Source organism: Lepisosteus oculatus, chromosome 4 (assembly GCF_040954835.1).
Source record: "Lepisosteus oculatus isolate fLepOcu1 chromosome 4, fLepOcu1.hap2, whole genome shotgun sequence".
Lineage (NCBI taxonomy): Eukaryota > Metazoa > Chordata > Actinopteri > Semionotiformes > Lepisosteidae > Lepisosteus > Lepisosteus oculatus.
The window spans coordinates 36,986,202-37,004,239 of NC_090699.1; the positions used below are offsets into that span (position 1 = coordinate 36,986,202).

The 18,038-nt window shown below is 33.8% G+C and overlaps 1 protein-coding gene across 1 annotated transcript in view; it reads left to right on the forward strand.

The window, feature by feature from the left end:
- The window catches only part of sorcs3a (sortilin related VPS10 domain containing receptor 3a), a 273,164-nt gene that overhangs the window by 141,044 nt on the left and 114,082 nt on the right, over positions 1–18,038 (forward strand). Inside the window, exon 4 of the mRNA XM_006630827.3 lies at positions 12,920–13,078. Within this exon, the coding sequence (XP_006630890.2) occupies positions 12,920–13,078 (159 nt within the window). The remainder of the gene's footprint in view (positions 1–12,919; positions 13,079–18,038) is intronic.

Sequence of the window (18,038 nt, forward strand, 5' to 3'; positions counted from 1 at the left end):
CTTTGATGTTATTGGCAATTTATAAAAGAAATGGCAAATATCAAGATTCTAACTCTAAAGGAAGCAAAGAAAAGAAGCTGTAGCAAATGAATAATGAAATAATAGCAATGAATGAATGTTTCCAGGGTTTTTACTAAATATGAAAGCTTACGGGTTTCTTTTAAAAGCTGTTAATATTTCATTAGCGTAGCAGTCGGAATGCCATTATCTTGTAAATTACCAGCTTCACAAAACACAATTTTTGAACACATCTCAAGTACAAAATGGCCCCCAGCATGCATAAGATCAAGCTAGGATCAGATTTTCCTGGAATCTCACAGTTTAGATAAGTGTCTCCTTCTCTACCATTCTGTTTCACTTCTGCAAACCACTTTTCCTAAAAGGCACGTTGTCTAGGGGTTTGAACAGCATGGGTGAATTGGATCTTGCCTGCTTTCATCCATGCCTTTGAAGTGCCTTTTTAAAGCTATGTTTATGCATTTCACTAAAATTAAATCAATGCTAACCAAATTTTCTAAGAATAGATTTTCTAGATATTATATATGTAATATTTTTATCTATGAAAATGCTAGTGTTGTATTATGTACTTTATGCTTCAGGTTTAGACTGATCCTGCACTCCCAAGAGCCATCATAGTAAACCTTCTGTGGAAGGCTTAGTTTTACTGTGAATGGCTGTATTACGAGAAGCTTTTGATCCAATGTGCTTTTAACATTATCAAGGAGATAAAAATGGTAAGGCACCACATTTCCGTGATAGAAACTGTGCCTGTTTTGTAATAGAGCTACAAAAAAGTTTATGAGGGGCAAGGGCAAACATGAAAGCTAAAGTTAATCTTGTAGCAAAAAAAAAGAGTAGGAAAGAAATGTGCTTCTAGATTAAGGGAGCGTTCCAGTTACTTCACAGCCAGTTACAGTGTTCATGACCCATTAACTGTAGTAATAATGTTTACACCAAAAGATATAATATTATGTAAAAATCCCGTATTTATGTTTATGCTGCATTTAGTTTACATGCAATAAAATATATATTTTTAAAGTTAATGCCCTCCAATATATACATTTTTAACTCACAAGTAAAGTAAAATTCTGCATTAATCCTTTTTGAAAAGGGAGAAATAAAAGTGAAAGTTATTTTTCAGGCTTCACAGTAGATCCATCATAAATTCACACCTCATTTGTCTAACAGAGAAGTTTGTGATAGACATTGTTTTTGTTTTTTTAGTAATTATCATCCCTTTTCATTAAACATTTGTCTTTTTGTAATGGCATTATGTGTCAAAATGCTCTGCTGTTCGAAAAGTGCTTTGTACCTGTTTTTTAGGATTTTTAGTGACCAACAGAACTGCACTTATTGTTTCCATCTAAAATAAAAAAAATCCTCTTTTATTTGTGAGATTCTCATTTCATGGCAAGGTTTACAACCATTGAAGTAATATAGTTTGAATTCAATTATCTGAAAGTCTTCCATTCAAAACTACAATAGAAGTGATCTCCAAGCTATTTCACCAGAGCTCAGTGAGTGCCTTGCCATCTGTTTGATTTATAGCATTAAATGTGATTTTCTTTCCCATTTTTACTTTTATTGCAGTTTTGGTAATTTAAGTCATTTAGGTCATTAAATAATATATTGCTGACTAGACAACTAAAATGTTATATTGTATTTTGGATTTCATTTAATACACAATTATATTAAAGAACAATATTAAAAATACAAAAGGAATTCATTTGACTTTTTAAATGTATTTCTTATTGTAGTACATTGATTGCATTAAGTACAGTATATAGCAAATTCAGTTTATAGAAGCACACACAGATAAACACATAAGGTCATATAACAGTCTCTGCGCCTGTTTTAATCTGACTGATTGATTGCATGATTTCATTTGAGCTTCATGTTTTAAAATCCAGGATGTAACATCAATAAAGGCAAATATTTTACGTGTCTGTGCTGGGAATGTAAACATTTCATTCCACTGGGAGCCCCTAAGGGTCTTTGCTTTTTTTTATGGTAGTGTTGCTGTTGAGAACTCTTATTGAAGTGCCTTTTCCTGTCAAGTACATGACATAGGAAGTGCCCTCATTGCTCTAAATGTTAGAAAGCAATTCCGTAGTGAAATACTACACACCTATTGCACTGCCTTGAGGGAGTGCAGAAGTGTGGTGAATTGGACACAGTTTTTTTTGCATGGTAATGGGAAATAAAAAGCTAATTTATTGCTTACCCTTTTAACATGGCTAGAAGAAAACATGCTGGGACCACTGAGGTCAATTGCTGGAGATTTGTAATTGTGCACTTGTGTGCATATACAGTACATACAGTATGTGTATTTGTACTATCTACTGTAGATATGTTACATGAAACATTATTCTCAGGTTCAATTTCTTGTGTCTCTGCCTTTTCTTTGCAAGAGGCCCAGTTAATTTATATTCTGCCTACTTTATGCAAAGCTTCACTGGAGGAGTGGGCTGTATGATTGTTCCATCTGCATCAGCAGTTCTCCTTGTAGGATAAACGGGAAAAGCTTATAGATGAAGCCCTGCACAACTGTAGTGTGAGCTGCCTCTCTGCTAACAAGGGATAGGCAGACTTGCCTGGTCTCATTAGTGTTGACAGTTTGTGTAAACTCCAAACAGAGAGAACTTCCTGGCATTGCTTTGAATGATGTCAAATTATACTTTTAAGGAAAAGCAAAACTGATCAATGCCTTGTAGTCAGGGCAAAAGAAAAAAAGTGGTTCTTGCTAGAGAATCTAATTGCCCCCACAAGTAAGGTCTTTAGTTCTGGGCTTCAATCTCTCTGCTTTTGAATTTTCTACTTATCAGGGGAAATAAATTGTGATTAGCATGTCAATTGTGTCTTCAGTACAATTACGGGTACTGTTGAGGATACAGTAGCTTGCTTTTCTGTCATTTTCATATGTCCATCCTAATATCTTAGAATTAAAAGTAAAGAAATTACATTGATCAAATGTAGTGAGGAGTTTTTTTTTTTTGCCTGTGTTTACCACTTAGTTGGTGTACATGGAATTTCTGCAGTTACAGTTTTTCCAAGTTCTTACTGATTCTGCCATTAATTATCCTTTGTTCTATGGGCAACAGAGAACTCCTGAGTTACAAAAGGAGAACTGATCATTACCAACTCAATGTTACCGTTTTGTATCCTTAATACATTTTGCATTAAGGAGAACTGTATATCATCTTCATTTTCCTGCTCTTTTGTTTTGCTCATTGAATCACCCATGTTGTGCCTTTCATGTTTCATTTTTAATTTGTTTCTGCTTACACTGTGTGGCTTATTTTTCAAGCCAGATAAAAATAGCTGGTCGATGCTGTAGGAGAGCAAATGTTATGGAGAGGTATATTACTAGGATTCTACATAAATCTTTACAATGCTTCATTAGTGGGGTCTTGGAATTGTTTCCCAGTCAGATATAAAAATATTTGTGAAAACTTTTTTGTAAACAATATGGCTAGCAAAAGATTTGACTGTACTGTACAAGTGTAACAGGAATTATACTGTACTATAAAATGAGATTGTTAATGTTACCCTTCCAGGTTTCTCATGCGTCTTCAAAGCTCCTTGCAGCCAGAGGCTGTTCTAGGATGACAGTCATGCTGAATAAAAAAACCCAAAGAGATGTGTATTTACATTATATTCATACATTTGAGATTGCTTTTCATTATAATGTTTCCTTTGAACATGTGTGTCTCCATCCTAAAAAAGCATACTATATACTGTATTCTTGTCCTTCAGATGCTTATTGTCAGAGTTCTTTATTACCATAAAACACTATAAAGTCCAACAAAGTTTTGTCTCCCTGCTCAAAAACCATTCATTGTCACAGCTTTATTTTTGTATTAGAAAGACATGTCAAAGTGAGGCTGTAATCCTGACCTTTTAGGTTTTAGCATATAACTTTCTCAGATTACAGTCTATTGTCTATGGTATTGGTCATATACAGTATATACTGTAAGGATGGTCATAAATAATGTGTTTTATCAATAAGCCCTAAGGTATGAATTTTGCTTCATACATTACTTTCAGACCATGAGTTTAAATCCACCTTTTAAAATAACAGAAGTTGAAGCAGTGATATATTATTATTAGTTAGAAGGTAAAAGGTTAGTTCCTTTTTGAGAAGTTTTTGTTTTTTTGAGTCTCCACTTTCTTAGAAATTCGCATCTAGTGTTCCAGATAATTATCTTGAAAAATGTCTTCTTATGTTTAATTGTGGAATGAAAATTATTTCAGATTCAGCTAGAACACCTGTATTAATGGGTAAACCAATGTGTGATTGTAAGCATCTCATTGTCAGACAACATTTTTGTCAAAATATAATAGTTGAGTTTATTGCTATTCATAGGACAGGCCTTTTAGTTCTTTTTTTACCATACAACCTACACATAATACATTATAGATGTATAATTTCCATTCAGTCCACTGCACTGGGTATTATTCTTAAGTGCCGAGAATACTATGCTTGGCATACTGCAGAGCTCCAGCTTCTGAAGACTGGAATCCATCTTCTGCATCTTGTGTACCTGTTCAACCATCAGCAGTTTAGGGCTTGGAAAGAAGCATTAAATTGGTTTAATATGAGCAAATAACTGGTGCAATTGAGTAATATTGTACTCGCGTGGAAGGAAGCCAGAAAACCCAGTGGCCTTTGATGATTTGATTTGTTTACCCTTTTTCTTTAAAAGTTCATTTTGCATCTACTGTAGTAAAATGAAAAGGGCTTTAGTGTTTGCTTTTACTGCATTACATCAACAATATATACATTTGATTTTGTGTAAAGAATAGTAAAGTATAATTACCCCATCCTCACTAATTTTTGTTAAATCCATTTGAAGACAACTACTGTATGTCTCCTGTTATTACAGTATATTAGAATCTGGATGTCAAGGGCTGGGCTTGGATATTAGTTTATTAACATCTTAAAGATGGAATTACTTGAGTTTGTTTGTTTGAAGCTAAATCTGAAATAGTCCCTCTTTGCAGTTGGTTTCCACTATAAAGAAGAAAACAGACACTAGCATCGTTTTATGTACATTAGATACAGTAAATGCAAATTCTTCTTTTGTCCCAAATTAGTTTTTTTTGTCCTCTGATTTTGAAATGTAATACATAGTTACTACAGTATTTGTACATACTGTACAGTATCATTTGGACTTGTCTGTAGTTGCCCTCAAATATTAATGCACTGTCTTTAGGAGAGCATGAGTCCAAACTGGCAACTTGCATACAGCTCATAACAAACATTGCGAATGACTATCTCAACGTGTCACACACTATAATTCACACAAGTTTTTAGTAAAAATGTCCTTTTGTTTTAATTATGCGCTCTTTTCATTAATCAATTAAGAAAGAAATTGAGTGAAGAAGATCATGTATCAGGAATCAAATTAGGCATTATGCACAGCATGGCTATTAACTAAGGCAATTTCTTTACTATTATGCGCTTTAGGCTGTCTTTCTTACTCATTGGTCATATCAAGACTCATGTTGTGTCAGAGCTATAAGGAATTTTCTGTAAAAAGTTTAGTGATACTTTAGCTTTGCAGATTGCAATATGTTAACAACAAAAACCAATATGGTACCCAATTTAAAAAGAGAAGAGAGATGGTGACACAAAAGGTGTTGCTTTAAAGCTGGAGACAACAGAATGACCTATTCAACAAAAAGCCATCAAAAAACCCTTTGATCTTCATCTTCATTTGGACAGTTTTATATGCATCATCTAAAATAACAGATCGATTACTATTTGCATATCACATCTCTTTCTGTGGAATGGTCTTTTATGTCAAAGCTTCCATCAGAGCAACCTCTTAATTCTAAGACAGCAGAACAACCCTTTTCCATTAATGAACCTATTCTATGGCTGAATTCTAATCAGAAACGAGCAAACAATTTAATGCATTTATATTGTGCTTTTCATCTCAGAGAATCTCAATCGGATCTTCCATCTCAGTACTGCCCAGTACCAACTTTATGTTCTTATATACATAATAATCAAAAGGTCTAAGGTCCTTAGACATCTCTAAGGACCTTATATGGACACTGAACATCTCCAGTCTCATCAAGAAGGCACAACAGCGGCTGTACTTCCTGAGAAGACTGAAGAAAATACACCTACATCCACAGATCCTCACCAACTTCTACAAATGTACAGTGGAGAGCATACTGTCCAGCTGCATCACAGTCTGCAAAATTATGTCTGAGCCCACTCACCCCAGTAATAACTTGTTTGTTCCCCTACCATCTGGCAGAAGGTTCCAGTCACTCCAGTCGCACACAACTGGACTCCAAAACAGCTTCTTCCCCAGAGCTGTCAAGTTGGTGACGCCCCCACTCCCTCCCATCATATTATGATCTCTCCTAACATCTTCCTATACCCACAAGGACTGTGCTCCTACACCACTACACACACATGTAAGCCGAAATTGTACTGTCCCCTCGATAGCCCAGTAAAACCGTACCGGTCGTTATATTTATTAATTAACCATACTATTTTTGCACTGTTCCAAGAATTACCTTGCACTGTTTTTTTCCTGTTATATTTTCTCTGTTTGCGGAATTTTGCACAGTTTTGATTACTTGATTACATGTTATTTATGTTATGTTATTACACGTTACTGTTATTGCTATTGTGTCACTGTCTATTGTCTTATCTTCTGTCCTATTTATATACTGCACCTGAGTGACTAATGAGAAACACTTTTCATTATACTATGCACCTGTGTAAGTATAATGACAATAAAGTTGAATTGAATTGAATTAGATTATTTTCTGTGACTAACAATGTCATGCAACAAGGTGTTAGTGTGGCTGCCTACCCAAATATCCTATGTGTTTAAATTAGGGTTATACTGTGTTAAAGACTGTGTACCAGACAGTTTACTCATGTGAAGAAGTCTGAGTTTAAATCAATACCTTAATAACATTTTTTTTGCAGGAATCAGAAATGCTGTGCTCAGTAAAGTTTACTGTAATAAAACAGAAAATATAGAAATGTTTCATTTACTAAAAAGTAGACTATTGTTTTTTTTAACTTTTTTCTGTTGAAACCAATTTATAATGTTCTGGTACGTGAGCCAAGGTGAAAAATGGTGAAAAAAACATTATAAAGTGACATTTAACATTTTTTTTCTTTTTTACAAAGCACCACATTTTAAATTTAGTTATTTTTCATGTTATTGGTATAAGCTTTGTTTTTCTTGTGCCTCTTATAGGAAAGTGGAATTGATCAACGTGGTGTGATTAGTTTTCAATTAGACTTCCAATACCTTTGTTTATTTCTTGAAACTGCTGTTGCAGTCTATCCAAGTCTACTATCAGTCTTTGATGCTTTGTTTTCAATAGAGATTAGTTCTTTCTATGCCCTCCACCCTGATCCCAAGAGGTGCTACTGCAGATAACCTCCAAAGGTTATCCCTCAAACCTGTATTGATTTCAGACTGTCACTTACCTCCCTCCCTTATTCCTTAAGGACAAATTTGCTTTGAGCTGTCAGGGATATACAGCAGGAAAACTTAATTAACTGTTGATGCATTGGTTAATGCCTTTTTATATCCTCATGAATGAATTGTGGGTTGATGCAAACATGCCCTCTATTCCAGAGTTCAAACAGTTTGCATATGCATTTGTGTTTTGATGTACATCCATTTTTAACTTTTATTCACTGTATAGAATTTGCAAACCATTCATAAGCATCACATCAGACTGAAGTTTTTTTTATTTTAATAAAGTAGACCTTATTCTTCTTCTGTCTCCTTCCCAATGTCTTAAGATGATGAATGTATGGTGAAACAAGAGATGCTAACTTAAGCTTTTTATAAAGCTTTATTTTAAACATAGCATGAGTAGTAGTAGTACTTGCAGTCATAGTTTGAGTACTCATAGCAACATTAAACCATATTTCTTATTGTTTCTAATACTGTATCTATCTCACCCCAGTTTTATTTGTGAAAGGGATAAAATGGCTGTGTTTACAATATTTCCTGGATAAGTCTCTGTATACAAATACAAGTTCAATTCAAATAATTATCTTCATAAAATGTGTGGAAAAAGAATGATATCAAATTTACCATAGAAAAAAGGGGAACTTGTCACTAAGGTATTGAGAACTGAAAAAGTTCTGCCTGTAAACTGGGCAGAAACAGGATATAACATCTGGGTATAAATCGATATTATTCATCTTCAGAGACGGAGAACAGTTTCCCATAAGCAATATTTTGGCTACTAAATACTACAGTAACAAATAAAACTCATAATAGTTACTAATGAACCACTTTGGTTTCATTACCCTTAATCAGTGATGTAAAGCCGAGGAAGCAGGCAGACCCGTTGTAATGGCTTGTTAAATTACCCAAACTCTTGAAATGGATTTGTACTGTACTGCAGGTATAGAGTAATACAGTATGAGTTTTAGCAAGCCCCACACAAAATCTTACTTCTATTCTAAGCAATGAATACATGGCACTCAGAATCTCCAGCTAGGAGTCTTAAGGATGTATTAATGGTATTACAGCAATTTCATTTTCCACTGTATAAATACGTCCGCTGATTGACTATATTGCTTGCTTGAAAGCAATGACACCATGGTACTCAATCAAATCACAGTGGCTGGTTGTATTTTCATGGACCAAATGTGTGAACAAGTTTACAGGTCCCACAAGCATGTCAGAGTACAGGGTTTATCACATTTTCTGTGCACTATTGGTGGCATTGTTACTGGCATTTGTAGTCTCAGTTACGGCATCCATACTAAACAGTATATTGAATAATCACTTTAATGTCCAGGAATCAACTTAGAGATCAAATATATGAAGAGGTATCACTTTATATATGTTTTAAGTAAGATACATATTTGCGTATGGCATTATTATTTTTTCTGCATATTCATTGGCACCCTGTATCCATGACTGTTATTCACTAATTCATCAAGTGTAGATATCTTTTAATGCACTAGAATGGGGAGAAGTGACATTGTGCAAGCTCAAAAGAACAAAAAGAGGTTGAGTTCACCATGAAAAGTAAAAAAGATAATAGTAAAAGCACAATGTTTCAGCTACAGAGCCTTCAGCTGATGGACCACTCTTCAGTATAATATATTGTTATTTATGATGCTTTTAGGATTTCTGTAAAGAGAGACAAGATGAGATGGAAAATCTGGAAAATCAATTTCCAGCAATTAACTAATTAACTTTTGACTCAACAGAAATGCTGAAGTAAAAATATAATCCTTATTGATAACATGGTAAAGATAATTTCACATTTTCACTGTTAATTTGGTAAACTCACAATATTCCTCCAGCAATAAATGTAATTGAATTGATCCTTAGCTTGTTAGTCTTGTTGAACATAAAAATGGCCTTGGAGGGAGGATATCTAAATTGTTTTGTAGCAGCTTGTTCAGTACCCGCCAAAAAAAAACAGTAAAAACTTGAAGTGTCCTCGAACAAATGGCAATCTAATGTTCTTTGCAGTGACTTTTCGAGTGGTGAATTCCAGCATTTAAGCCCTTAACATACTGTACAACTGACACAAAGAAAGGAATCTATAATCTTTTTATTTTAAGTGGTTATGTAGTTAAGTGGAGTATGCTATTGCTCCTGACCATAATGCCACCCTGCTTGCTTCTGCTTACAAGCCAGTAGTAAAGTTCATAGAGGCAGTGGCCAAAACAGTTCATCAAACAAAAAAGTATCATCAGAGTTGAATAAAGTTGACAACTTTAAAATCTGCTTGACAGCACTAACTGGAATGCTTTTATAGATCTTACAAATTGACAAGTTTGAGAAGTCGTTCAACAGGATGGAATCAGCTGATGAGCTGATGAGTTGAATACGTTTTTTACCCTTTTTTAAAATAAATTCAAAACAATTTCACAATCTGTCGTTCAAACCTACTAATCTCCAACAGCCACTTATTCCAGGAAAAACACTGCAAATCTGAACTTTACAAAAATACAAAAATTGAGTTCTACTCTTAAAAAAGTTGTATTATTATTATCCTTAAGCATGTTCACATGGAATACTAAAAGTGGCAGAACCCTAAAGTGTTGTTGAAGTGAGTGTAACTGAGTGGAGTCTTTTAACACCTACTCCTGCTCTCTTTAGACAGTTTTATGTTGTGAACCTTAGTTCTAAATTCATACTTTGGTGAATTTTGGGATCTTCGTGTCCATCTGATCCTTAGAAAGGCCTATGCCATCATTGAAGATGCAAGTTATATACTTCATTGACCTTTTGAACTTTTGATATCAGGATTATATCAGTCTTCACTGTCTGCTGTGCAAGACAAATACAAGAAAATTTAGCTTTGTTGTAGAAGTCACCAAGCTCAGAAATAATGAGTGTAAAGAAAGTTTAATCTATATGATCCCTTCTGGAGAGAATCCCCTCTGCTAATGTACTGTACATGTACTTTAATACTTACTTAAATATGTAATGGATTGATTATTATTTTATTTTTTAGTATAGGGCAGATGACTTACAATGCAAAAAACACTTTGTTACTCAAATAATTATTGTATGGATCTTTTGTTGTTTTTGTTTATTTTTATTTTTTTAGAAATGTTGTGATACTATGTTTTTATCATTTCACTGTATGTTGTATGTTGCAGTGTTTGCTGCTTACATGTAAATTTGTAATGAATAAAGTATTTTAAATTGAATTGCATATAAACACATAATCAATAAAATAATCCCTTAGAACAAAATGGGGAAAAAAACTCTGAGAGCTTTTCCTTAAATTTAATTTTTGTTTCACTTTGAGTCATATTCACTCCTCTGTTTTCAAGGAGAAGCATTTTATACCTGTTTAATGTTTAATATTTGAGATAATGCAGAGAATATGGTTTCTTCATTTCAAAAGAATTAAAATGTCATGTCATGGAGTTACAGGATTATTTTGTTTCTCTCCTTTTCTTCATATTTCTTTCATTGCCTGCTTTTGCTTGAATTGTAAAATTATTTTTATTTCATAGTTGCTCTTTCTTGCCACCCCCTTATTCTCCAGAGATTTTGCAGTGGTCTGAGTGTAATTTTGTATATGTATTGATTTAAGATCAGACACAATTCTTTTAGCTGCATTTGGAGAGTCTAACCACTTTCCTTTGAAATAGAAAACAAGCGTAAATAAGAAATCCCAAAGGGCTGATCTTAATTTCTATAAATACTGTATAAGAAAACGAAAGGCAGCATGTGATATTTTTCTGCTCACATACAGTACAACACAAAAATATTTTTAAAGTAAAATAAATGTGACCTGGTACTAGATGTTATTATTAATCTTAAGATGTTCCACGGATTGTTTTCCACAAGTTTAGTTTTTATATCCAGTGTGCAGGTTGTCCACTTTTAGACAGACCACTTTAAATTCAAGTACACTGAAAACTGTGTGTTCCTTGTGGTGCGTAACATTACTTTAATTGCTGTTCTGACATTTGATTTGCTCAGCAGACTTTCTTTATATTGAAACTCTTGCTCACACATTTGCTTGGTATTGTGCACATTATAATATCAAGATAGTTTTCGTTTTTCTGATAATTGGTCTAAATTTTTTAGAAAACCTATGGTTTATGTTTGCATTTACAGTATGTTTTTATGTGTACTATACCACTTTCTAATTTATGGTAGAATTTGCAAAACAATTAAGTTGAGACCAATTTGGCCATGCTTAGAAACTTAATGTAAATCATTTCATGGAGATGAGCTATTGTATTGCAAAAGGAATATTTATAATTAAGTTTATCTGCTAGATGCTTATTATTCAATTACATTCTTTGCATTCATAAACTGCATTCATATACTGTACAGTATATATTGTAAATTCTAAATTCAATGAGTGATGTGATGATGTGAGCATATAATACAATAAATCTCCACTACAGAAAGTTAAGTGGTCCATTTCCTCTTGAACATCACTTAAGTCCTGTGCAAATTGCTGTCGGTTTGTCATTGTAGGATAATGCTAATTATAACTCTTTTACTTTCACATTTTATTTTTTAGCCTGCTTCGCACTCTATCTTAAATTATGGCTCTGTCAAAACAAGCACACACTATGAGACAGGAATTAGATTTCAGATGCAGTCTATTGAAATGTATAACAACAAATGCCAGGAGGGCTAGGTTGACAGGCCAATTTGGTTTTCAAGTTGAGAGAGTGGGAATTCCTTTAGTCCAACCTGCCAAATGATTTTCAAGGACTCAGAGTCATGTTTGTACAAACCTAAGTGGCACATAGGCTGAGGAAGTCGGGAAGGGAAGGGAAAGTGAAAAGTAATTTCTTTCCTTAATAAATGCTGTCACTTAATCCAATATTATGGAAAATGATTAGGCCTTAAAAGCTATAAATTATACTTGACAAGTCCCAGGACACAGGGAGAAATAGGGGCTATCCTGCCATCACCGTGATGATAATGAGTGGTAAAAAAGGAAGGCTCTGGCCAAGGAAAACTGGCTCTGAAACTGCAGTCTGTTTATTGGTTCTTAATGAAAAACGATTTATCTAAATCACAGTCTGGGAGGATCCATTGTAGGAATTGAGGAAAGAGAGGTGACATTTTAGCCTGTGACAAATGTGCTGCTATTTTTCCCAATTCAAATCTGGTTGCAAAAAGAAAACATAGCCTTTTGTGTTAGTAACTACTGAAACCCTTCCCATTTTTCTCCAGAGCAAAGGTTTTTGTAATTTAATTATTATTACAGTTAGGAGGTCAATTTGTGCTATGTTACACCAGATCACTATTCTGATATCATTTTAATGGACTTGATGATGTGAATAATCCTTTTCATGGATGAACTCATGGAAAAATAGTTGTTTTTTTTTAAAAGGTGAAAGTGGAATAACAAAGTAATTCTATTGACTATATTATTGATTGGCATTGAATTTTATCTTTCTTTCATTCAGATAATGCTTCTAAGTGATCCAGAGATTGAAAGCAGCGTACTGATCAGTTCAGATGAAGGAGCAAGCTATCAGAAATTCCGTCTGAACTTCTATATATTAAGCCTGCTGTTTCATCCTACACATGAAGACTGGATTCTGGCCTACAGCCATGACCAAAAGGTGAGAAATGTCAAGTTGCTTTTGGCTGCTAAATGCAGAAACATAATTTGTTCAGAGAAAATGTTTTGTGACTATGCCCCTGTGAAAAGCATAGATTCTTTGTAGAAAATTCAGAACATTTTGACAATTACTTTAATTGCTTCTTTAACTATTTAATTAATTTCATTTACTGGCTTCAATTAATAAAATGGTTCCTTAAAATTTATACCTTGAATGATAGATTGTATCTCCATTTCAGAGTATTGCAGCCAGATTCCATTTAGTGAACATTTACAGTATATAGTGGCTTAAACAAATTCCCATCCCCATTACAATTGAAAATGATGATGAGAAAATAGAATAAAACTTTTTAAACTGAACACTTGAATGTATTGTTTTCCAGAACACAAACATACAGTATACGTATTCCAGGAAAATTATCAGTTTCTCAAACACAGTAAAAATGAGCATCATTTGCTCATTCACTTAATTTTCTTTCACAGATGTTCTGCCTTAGTGCAGTACACTGCAATACAAGGTTATGACAGCAGTTTTTAGCTAAACAATAAAATGGTTCCAATATACATGAGGTTTACATGTTTTACATTATGAAATGTACACTTTTCCATTTATCGTGATATCTGACTCCATGAGGCACCATCTTTTTGCAGTATATTCTAGATCAAATACCTACTGAATACAATGCTTCAATTAATGCTAAGATTGTCCTATTAAAGTACTTAAGAAAAAAAATTACTGTACCTGAAAAGGGAAAAAAATGTTACACTACTCTCTTTCTTTTCTTCTAAGAATCCCACACAATGTGCTGTTTAATTTATTTAAGTAAGCCCATATTCTTCTAAAGCAGGCATCTGAAACAGTTTAAATATTTGTGGACCTGGAAAGAAGAGTTACAATCATCCAAAGTGATCAAATAATTAAATCAAATCATTAAATAACTGAGACTTCAGGTGGAACAAAAGTCAGAAGACACTGCAGCCCAGCAGGAAAAGAAATGACACCAAATGAAATAATGACCCTAAAGACAGAGGATAGTTTTGTGTTTTTGTACATTGCAACACTGTTACAGAAACTGATGAAGTGATCAAGGGTGCTACTGCACAGGAACCAGAGATCCCTACACTTTATGCTGACTGTCCCCCATCCAGCCAAAAGGCCTTACATTGCACCTCCTAAGTAAATAAATGATCTAATAAGCTGTGGACTTTGTTCTTCAATTAGTCCTTAATTTATCATTTATTAATCAATTTTAGGTTTGTAAGCCTTGCAATTTCAGACGTTCTTTATCATCTCAGTTACATTAGCTTGCTGATATAACTCAGAACATGGCAGAACATGCAACTCACAGTGGCAACCACTGCAGGTGCGTCTCACTGCCAACACTGCAGGCTCGCAGATGTTTGGCTGTAGGTTGATTTGCTGTTGCATGGAAAGCTAAGGATACCTTGTTTTACTCAATCCCAGTGTGTGTTTGAACTGTGTGCCACAATTTGTGGGATTCCTGGTCATTGCTGGCTAATGACATAGTCCACATTCAAACTGGTTATATTGACACCACGGAGCTCAGCCAGCTTTAATTCATCTGCAGTGAATGCCCTTCATGGGTGTGACAGCCTGAAATGACACTTATATCCTTATTTTAAGAGGAAATGTTGCATAGAAATAATCCACAGCTAGAACCCTCTAAACATCAATATGAACAGAAATAAGTAAAACTGCTGGTGCTAAGGCAAAGGAACTAACTGTTAAATTAATTAACTGGAAAGGAAAAATAAGGATGTTTGGTTAAACAGTCACCCTGACAAGATGGCAATGCGATTTCAGCTCCAGATGTCTCAATGAAAAAAGCGTGATATTTTTAGACCATTTGTAAGTCTAGCAAGCTCTTACGTTTACAGAGTAATAAAGAGAAGCAGCTGGAAATTTTGAGAAGCTGGAAAATGTTGGTCCAGAGTTTTGGTCCTCTTCTGCTTTTAACAGAAGAATAACTGTGTCGTGATGAGGAGAAAACACTATTTTATTACACTGAATTTAGCTAAATATCACAATCTTTTGCTGACATCTCTTATATCTAGGGGAAAGCTAGAAAAAGTAAAAAGTTTTAAAAGTACTTTAACTAGAACACATTAATACTTTAGAAGGATAAAATATGGCAACCAAAATGATAATTTAGATATATATTTAAATGCATTTGCAGAAAAATTTAGATCACTTCAGTTGAAATTTACAGATATTTAAATCAATTTGTGATATCTCTTTTACTTGATTTGAAAATATTTAAATTCAGTTTTTCTGAAAAGGAAATAAAGATATCATTAAATTATGTGATGATACCTCAGTATCTTTTTAAGATATCTCAAATTTATGTTAAGTTGCCTTTCCTGTCTGTTTTGAAATAAAGCATTTAAGATTCTTACATGGCAGTGCTAATAAGGGTAGGGTGTTTAAAATTGTGGCCAGGCTTAATTCCACTTGGGTTTGATTGGGCTGGCACAATCTGGCCTACTTGCAGTAAATGTACCTCTTAATTGTACTGGTAAAGTAAATTCTGATTTCTCCACCTCCTTAATTGCATGGTGGGTCTGCTGGCGCAGGAGTTGAGGGCTGCGCTTCATGCAGGCAGAAAGCTGTCAAATTGTAAAGAGGTGTCTTTATTATGTAAATCGACTCTGTTGGTTTTTGTCAATTGACAACTGGTGAGTGAGTTGCAGCTACTGTCTCTTGCCTCTCTTGATACTCTTGATCAGAGTCAGTCACCAACTATGCAAAAGAAATTAAGTGGGGGAATCGCTGCAATATAGTGAGCAATGTATTGATTTTACAGTAAGTTTTGTTACTGTTTTTGAGTAAAACATACAGATCTGCAAAACAGAAATGTATAAAATACACCTGTTTAAGAACATATTCTCTTTAAGGAGCAGAAACCACACAGTCACCACAACACCGCAGCATTTACAACAAAATGTTTTTGATTTATAATATTCTGTTATTTGTGCATTTAAAATACTTAAAATACTAAAAAACTACATGCTGTGAAGGAGACACATCCTATTACATTTTGATAAGACCCTTTTAAAATTAAAAAGACCCTATGATTATTTTAGAACTGTAAAATTAATACCACTCACTAAATCCAGAAGTATGGTATTTGTCTTTGTATCCTCTTGACAGAGCAAGTAGTCAAAATATATAATAAAACCTGTGTGTGGTGTGGGGGGCTGTAGGACAGAGGAATTGATTTATTTTGTGCATTAGTGAATTTAGTAGAAACAGTGTTTTTGGTTTTAAGGTTTAAACAAGAAATGTATAATTGTTCAATAAATGATCTTTCCTATATTTTAGTATTCATAGCCTCTCATTCCATATAAAAGAACCATTCATTCTTATAATTTTATTGTCATTTTATTTATTTTCTACATTGGGGAGTTTACTATTTATTAGGAACAATATTTTTGGTTTTATATTTTGAGTCAAGGATTATAATCTTTGATCTGTTTTTCTTTCTTTATTATAGTCTATGGGCATTCCTTGTTCATTATATTTCATCATAGTCTATGGGCATTCTATTGTTTAGTTTTGCTCATTTTAGTCTGTCCCTCCAAAAAAAGATTGAGCCAAGGCATTAGGGCATTTACTTTCCTATATGTATGAATATCATCCAAAGTGGTACTGTACAATACCACGTAGTGTATACAGTCTTGTTTGGTCCTTGGTTGGCTTTAATGAGGAGTCTGTGCATAATGATGAGTTTGTGTAGTCCAGAGCATCTTTTATATTAGGAACTGCTGTAAGAGATGTTTAGATCATGGCAGGTAGCTACAGGGAACAGAAGCTACATTTACAGATGATAGAATTATGTAAGAGAACATTACCAGATATGTTTGATGATATTAACTATTATATATCCGGGAAATGTTATGTCATGCAAAATCTGTTCTAGTGCAAACACCAATTTCCTTATTGCATGGTGCAATGTCGCTTCACTGAAGCACTTCAAACTGCAAACACAGTAAAAAAAAACAACACTGGTCACAAAGAATCTCAGCCTTGTGAGTTTTCTTTTCTTTTAACTCTGAGCTATTATGGGCAGTATTAACAATGCAGGGGCTTAACAGATTGCTAAGGTAAAGCATACCCTGTCAGCTGAAGTGGTATCTTTCAAATAAATAATATCAAAGAGCTGTAAAGGGCTTTGGCATTCTCTAAAGTTTCATTCTGTCCACAAAACTCTAATGTCAACTTGAGCCATGAAGAAAAGTAACAACATTTTTTGGCAGGGGGCTGATTAGTCTGTGGTTTGTGGTTTCTTAATCACAAAGCCAGGGTAAGTGTGACTTAACCTGCCCTGGAGCAAGTTAAGAATAGAGGATATGTTGGTTTGTGTTGTTGATCTAAACAGATACAGGATTTATCCCTTCACAGCACATAGTTTTTAATTCAGAGACATAAGCCAAATACATGGAAAACATATTTTTTTCCAGATGTGCTGCACATTTTAATATCCACACATTTCCATACATCAACTACAGTATACAGTAGTATTAGAGTCATTCTTACAGACTGCCTTCATCTATGCTAGATGCCATTAGATCACCAGTGATCTAAATACATTGTAAACCTGTAACCCCTGCACTTCAACTTACAGTATGTGACTGACAAAGTAATTCAAATAACTGCTTAAAACTTATTTAATCTTTTTTGTTTCTATTTGTAAATTTGCTTTTAAATACAATATATTTTTAAAGCCACTATGTGTAAATATTTTTAACAGTTAAATTTTATAACATTGGATAAATTTTTAACATTGTATGTTATCTAATTATTATTTATGCACAATTACTAATAATTCTGTGCACTATACTGTATGTAATTAAAAAAAACAATAATTATATTTAACAGAGGAGTGTGACATTATTAGTGTTATATAGCATTGAGACGTGCAGTACTGTTTTTCATTTGG